The sequence below is a fragment of the Pseudopipra pipra genome, chromosome W, assembly GCF_036250125.1.
Source record: "Pseudopipra pipra isolate bDixPip1 chromosome W, bDixPip1.hap1, whole genome shotgun sequence".
In the NCBI taxonomy this organism is placed as follows: Eukaryota; Metazoa; Chordata; class Aves; order Passeriformes; family Pipridae; genus Pseudopipra; species Pseudopipra pipra.
Window position 1 is genome coordinate 32706432 of NC_087580.1, and position 6876 is coordinate 32713307.

Here is a 6876-nt window from a genome sequence, read left to right on the forward strand (position 1 = left end):
GTTGTCACTGTATACAACGATCTGTTTCTGTGCTGCTCATGTCACATCAGTGATGTTTGTGAAGATCAGGCAGACTGGTGTGGTTTGGGAACTCTACATCAGACATTAACTATTTTGCAGTGCTTGTATTTGTGTTTCATCTCAGTAGTGTTACAGTGGGTAGCAAGATTTATTTGGAATCAGCATATGACAGAAACCTTTTGGCTTACGAGTCTTCCCAAGATTATATGTGATTGTGCAATAACAATTTTTGGGGTAAAATTCTATATCATATCCAAACTAGAAAAACTTTAAAAGGGTGGATTGCTTGTCCAGTTTGAAAACTACTACCAAGTTGCCAGACAATGCTATGTATTTGGTATAGGGGTCAGTGATTTAAGAATTTGTAAAACACTTTTGCAAGACAGAAACGGGGAGAGAACAGGTGGCAACCCCCTCAGTTCATTTGCAAAAGTTGTTTCATATGTTAAGTTTTTTTTTGTACACAGGTGTTGGTAGCTGCCTGCATGATGAATGAAACCTTGGAAAGAAAGAACAAGGTTGATGCTGTTTTCTGCAGGTAACAATGGTAACATCAGGAGCTGTTGTGGCTAACAGTTTCCTCAATATTGTTAGAACACAGTTTTTGGAGCACAATTCTTTTTGGTATTATAAGCATAGTTTTTCTTAGTCATATACACCTTTTTAGTATATTTTTGTATATTTTTTTTAAGCACATGAAATTAAGGATTTAAGAGAGTGTACGAACTTTAAAGTAAGTATTACAGGAGCACAATTTGTCAGCATTATGAGCACATTTTAGTGTTGTTAAGGCACAGTATTTTTAGTTTTGTTGGAGCACAATTTTTTAGTATGTTTAAGCATATAATTATAGAAGGTTAAGATCTTAGATTATTCACTGGGTATTGGTGGAGGAAAGTTCACCTGTTTGGTGGAGAAGCTTTAACACCATAAGGTACTAGAGAATTAGTATGGTTTCGTAACTCATGAGACAGTAAAATGAGATTCAAAAGTATGTGTGTGTGAAGTGTGTTTGAATGATGGTGGCCACCGTGTGAAAGGGAATGAATGAAAATGTATGCATGTATATGTGTGAATATTCACTTACACAAACACTTTTGGATAAACAAATACACCGATACCTTTCCATAAAATGGCAAGGAATCCTGAACAAACTCTCCGGGCTGCAATAGAATGGTATGCAAAGAGTGCAATAGAAACGGAAGATCCAGTGTTAATATACGATCATGTCATTGTGTTATTCAAGGGCCAAGGGGTGAAAAAGAATAACAGAAGACATATGGCCCAGAGTTTAATGGAGTTCCATTTCCAAGGATGTTCTGAACAGAGTGGAAGTTTTAAGAATAAACCCTACATTTAAAGAAGCACTTTTAGGCACACTTTGAGAGCACACATCTTAGGGTCAATAGGTTGTTGAGTTTATTGGTGATGGTGGTGGTGTTGTATGTTTGCGCTTATTGAGATGTTATGGATACAATAAGGAATGTTACAGAAATGCAATTTAAACTGTTCAAACTTCAACGGGGGATTTGTCGGAGGACAGAAACTGTGTGAACAGTTTCCATTGCATTTCTGCGACCTTCACCTTGGCATGGCTGGGTGCAGACAGTAAAAAAAATACTGCGCCACTAATATGACTGCAGGTCCTGTGCCAGGGTGAAGGAGGAGTTATGCTGGCAGGAAAACAAGTTTTATGGACACCTGGTGTGGTCCAATTAGTAATGTACAGCTCAGTGTGTTTACCTTATGTATCCAATGTAACCTGAAAAAGAATCACATGTCTCTGCATCACAAGCAGCATATAAGCTGCTTTTCCTCTAATAAAGCGGACATTTTTGCCAATCATATTGATTTGTGTGCATTTCTGTCTGAACCCCTCCGCCGTTAAGCATGTTTCCATCTGTTCTGCCCTGGGGAAAAAGAAGTATCCTTTGACTTGGAAGAGTTGATTAGCATCATCTTGTGATGCCCTGGGAGGGGATTAGTTTTGACAGAGTCACCTACAGGAAAGTGTGGAGACCTCCCTCAGTGTGCCCTGTGCCGGTGCTGAGCACATGGAGGGAAACACACCAAGAGTCAGACGGCCCTGCCCAGAAGAACTGACTCCCTGAAATGAGTTTTTGCATTTTCTCTTTTTTAAAACTCAGTTCCTTCCTTAATATTGCCCTGGCACAGGTGGCTGAGAAGGGATAAAACAGCAAAGAAGCCTACAAAATATGCTCCAAATACAATGGATTTTCTAGTCTCATGGCTGGAAAATGCAGTCTCTGGGATAGTTTCCAAACTAGGAAAGAGAGTGCTTCTTCCACTCTACCATGTATCTCATCTGTCATGAAGTTTCTCTCCCTACAGATGCTCTAAGGATTATTGGAGGTCATACTAAGCATGCCCACAGTTATCTACTGATGGCCTTGCCTTTCAGAGAGGGTGCTGCCATGGGGGAAAGCACGAGAAACTCTGTCCTTGGTAAAACAGAGGCTTTGCTTTGTCAGCCTCTTGAATCTGGGTGTTGCTCAGGGCAATCAGTGGAAGTTTCAGAGAACAGCACTTCTTATTTATCCAATCAATCAAATAAATCCCAAGTTGACAGAGGCTTGCTCTACTTCCTGCCCTAAATGTCTGTCCTCCTTAGCAGGTGGACTGGCACGACCTGGCTCTCTAAAAGATCCTCTTCCAATCTTTTGGCAGTTTCCATAGATGCCAAACAAGCATCCTTGTGGGAAAGGGAAGAAAGGTGCAACAAGGAAAGGAAATAATGAGAGAATAGCTGGGCTAAACTGGGCTCATTGAAGTAGTGCTTGATAGACACTTCCCCTGTGTGTACCAAGGGGTAAAAAATAGGTCTGTCTCCTTTCCCTATTTACAAATCCCTAAAGGAAGAAAGTTGCCTGCTCATCTTCCTGTAAGGAAGAGGGGAAGGAAAAAACAACAGTGAAAACTCGGCAAATTAATTTTTTAAAAACCTCAGGGAAAAGAATCCCCAAAGCTTCACCTCTGTTTAGGTCTTGGAACTAAAGGCCTTCCTGTTTGCCACCAGTGCTTGTGTGTTGTGGTGCCTTATGGGATTTTCCTGCTTTGACAGTGTTTTGAGACAGTTCATTGTGCCCTTCAAGTCCTTCCATGTGCACACACACACACCACTCTCACCAATGTCTGGCCCTCCAAAGAACACAAGCCCTGAGGATTTGTAGCTCCCACTCCAGTGGTTGGCACTTGGAGCTCCCTCCGTACCCAGAGCTCAGAGCTCCCTTGTGCCAGAAAGTTTAAAGAGATTGTGCCTCATTCTGCCAAGACAACCCTTGGAAAAAAGTGTCCCTCTGTGTTTCCTGGGATAAGAGCACTCTATTGTCATCTTCCAAAACCTTGCAGAGGTCCTAGAGATCTCCCAGGAAGGAATTTGGGGCCTCAAGCACATGACCCGTATATAGAGGCTGAGGACTCAGGGGTCAGGGGTGTGAAGATTGAGGACAGTAGAGGAGTAGCCTGAGAGGTCTGGAAGGGGGGTGTCAGAGCTGGTGGAGCTTTTCTTCCTGTCAGAAAACAGCCTAAGAAAGAACTAGTGCCACTAAGGGCAGCTGGGGTGGCCTAGACTGGTGACAAGAATAAGAAATTTCCCTCCAAGGTCAGTGTTGTGGTGCAATATGTCACAAAGAAGGAGTCTGGATGAGCCCAAGGCTTTGTGTGTGCAGGAAGAGCCAGGGAGGACACAGAGATGTCAGTGCAGGAAGGTGCCAGCCAGGTGGGGCAGCCGGGGGGATGATGACAGCCTGCAGGGAAAGGGGCAGGGCATGGACACCGTAGGACAGCCTGGGCTGGAGAGGAGACAGGGAGGGGGAGAAGCTGAAAGGCCCTGACACAGCCACCTTCTGCAGGCCTTTGGCCAGGGCTGCTGTCTGTGCCCCTGATGCCAGGAGGAGGGGAGTGGCCCTTGCAGCCCTGGGGCCTCAGGGCCTCCTTGTCCCTGCTCAGCAGCCTGGCAGGTGCCACCCCATGGTCCTGCCCTTGGCATTGCACATCCCACATCCCAGTGCCCCAGGAAGAGCCCTGAGGAATGAGGCAGGGACAGAATCTGCCTTCCCAGGGGCTGGGGGTCAGGCCTTGGCCCTTTGGATTAAGGAAACACATCCAGGTTTCCTCAGCATCAGAGCCACCTTTCCCTTGCTTGTCCATCCTTGTCATCACTGTCTGCACTTTTCTGCTCTAACTGGAACCTGGGGACACGTTCTCAGTTCTGTCCCTCAGTGAGACTCATTAGCACTACAGGAAACTTCAATGTTTCAATCTCACTTTGACTTCTTGAGAAGTTGTTTGAATTTAATCTCAGGGACTGAGTCTCATGTAAACAACATCAAACCCCCTGAGGGTCATGAAATGCCTGGGGCTGTTGCTGTGCTGCTGAGCTGGGCCGGGCTCCTGGCACACAGGGAGCTCCTGGCAAGCAAGAAGAGCTTCAAAGAGACAGCTCTGCTGGTGAGCAGCTCCTCTGCACAGCCCAGCAGGGCTGAGGGCACTGCCTGCAGCACCAAGGGCAGGGGAGTGAGACAGAGAGAAGTTAAAGGCTGTCAGACGTAGAATGATGCTGAGACCTCACTGGGGGAGAACTTTTAACAGATCTTGGCACAGGAAGTCTGTTCATGCAGGGCAATGGGACTGCAGCTTTTGGAGGCATCTGGGAAAGCTGGCACTGCCCATCAACTACAGATTCTGCAAGTGCAACTCTGAAAGTATCTGGAGTGCAGAGGAGGAGGACATGCTCAGAGCTTCAGCTCCCTCTCAGAATATTTCCAAGATGAAGATCTTTCTGAGGTTAAAGAAATTTCCTGAGATTGTGTTTCCAGTTTCCTACTCTGGAGGAATGGGAGGAATAAATCATTAAGAAAGTATTAATTTTGACAAGTCCCTGTGAGTGCTCAGTAGGTTTATCTGAGCTTCCTAATGTGCTTTCAGCCACTGCTCTGCCTGTGGGCAGCACCAGCATCACCTCTACTAGACCCATCAGGACTAGTCTGAGATGTCCTTTTTGCACCTGCAAATGGAATATGACCCCTACCAGTGCACCCTGTGGTGCTGGGGAAGGAGCTGAGTCTGCTTAAATCAAATGCCATCATAGGGACACTTGGCTGTCTCCCTGAGGTTTCCTTCCAAGTTGTGAATTTCCCTCCAGGTTGGAAACCTGTCTCTTAACATCTCCTTGTTATGTGAAACCCCTGTACAGAAGCACAGTGATGCTAAAACAGTGAAAATGCTGTTGAGTAGGGACCCAGCACTGGAGCTGAAGGAAGATCTCCTAGGAAATCAAAAGGCTGTCTGTGTGTGACATGGGGAGTATCTGTAGAATACAGCTTTGACTTTGTTTAGATAAGTCCATGCTAACTGGCCTCTTACTGTCTTCTTCTCCTGTGTTGGAAACAAAAAGCCAGAGGCAGCAAATGTCCAACAGCAGCTCCATGCCCCAGTTCCTCCTCCTGGCATTTGCAGACAGGAGGGAGCTGCAGCTCCTGCACTTCTGGCTCTTCCTGGCCATCTCCTTGGCTGCCCTCCTGGCCAACGGCCTCATCCTCAGCGCCGTAGCCTGTGACCACCACCTGCACACCCCCATGGGCTTCTTCCTGCTCAACCTCTCCCTCACAGACCTGGGATCCATCTGCACCACTGTCCCCAAAGCCATGCACAATTCCCTCTGGGACACCACAACCATCTCCTACATGGGATGTGCTGCACAGCTCTTTTTCTTTTATTTCTTCATGTCAGCAGAGTATTTCCTCCTCACCATCATGTGCTACGACCGCTACGTTGCCATCTGCAAACCCCTGCACTACGGGACCCTCCTGGGCAGCAGAGCTTGTGCCCACATGGCAGCAGCTGCCTGGGCCACTGGGTTTCTCTATTCTCTGCTGCACACAGCCAGTACATTTTCCCTGCCCCTGTGCCAGGGCAATGCCCTGGGCCAGTTCTTCTGTGAAATCCCACACATCCTCAAGCTCTCCTGCTCACACTCAGGCTACCTCAGGGAAATTGGGCTCATTGTGGTTAGTTGCTGTTTAGGGTTTGGTTGTTTTGTTTTCATTGTGTTCTCCTATGTGCAGATCTTCAGGGCTGTGCTGAGGATCCCCTCTCAGCAGGGATGGCACAAAGCCTTTTCCACGTGCCTCCCTCACCTGGGTGTGGTCTCCTTGTTTCTCAGCTCTGTCTTGTTTTCCTACCTGAAGCCCCCCTCCATCTCCTCCCCATGCCTGGATCTGGCCCTGTCAGTTCTGTACTCAGTGATTTCTCCAGCACTGAACCCCTTCATCTACAGCCTGAGGAACCAGGAGCTCAAGGATGCCATTAGGAAAATGATGACTGGATGTTTTTCAGGAGCAATAAACTGCATCTTTTCTTCTGCGGAACACTCATCGTGTAACTTATTTTGGGCCCAGCCTGCCTTCTAAAGCTTCTGATAGTGGTGAGGGGCTTTCCTTTTTTGTTCATCTGTTAATGTGAATAACACTGAAATTTTATTCTTCATCCCATATAATTCACTCTCTACTTCTTTTTTTTCACCCACAAAATGTACCAATCAGGAATCATACTCTGTGTGCATTTAAACAAAATAAAAGTTTATGCAGCAAGGTATTTGTCAAACATCCTGCCTGTGTTAGTTTGTACATGAGGAATCACAATCTCTGAGTGTCAGAAAGGAATAGACTCTCAAAAGTCTTGTTGCTTAGCTTGTTTCTCATGGAGACAGTGCAGTGAGGTCAGGGACCCACTGGGACTGCAGGGACTGAAGGCTGGTTCAGATGTGGTGTGCTAGTGGCTGATGGCAAATGGAGATGACAAATGATCTCCAAGTCACCTGCCTGGGGCTCTGCA

General features: G+C 46.4%; 1 protein-coding gene across 1 annotated transcript; it reads left to right on the forward strand.

The window, feature by feature from the left end:
* The first annotated feature begins 5581 nt into the window (after window positions 1-5581).
* LOC135404982 (olfactory receptor 14C36-like) lies at window positions 5582-6452 on the forward strand. Its single transcript, XM_064639704.1, has 2 exons — window positions 5582-6296; window positions 6441-6452. The coding sequence occupies exons 1-2, from the start codon at window positions 5619-5621 to the stop codon at window positions 6450-6452; spliced, it is 690 nt and encodes a 229-aa protein (XP_064495774.1). The 5' UTR covers window positions 5582-5618.
* Window positions 6453-6876: the final 424 nt, after the last annotated feature.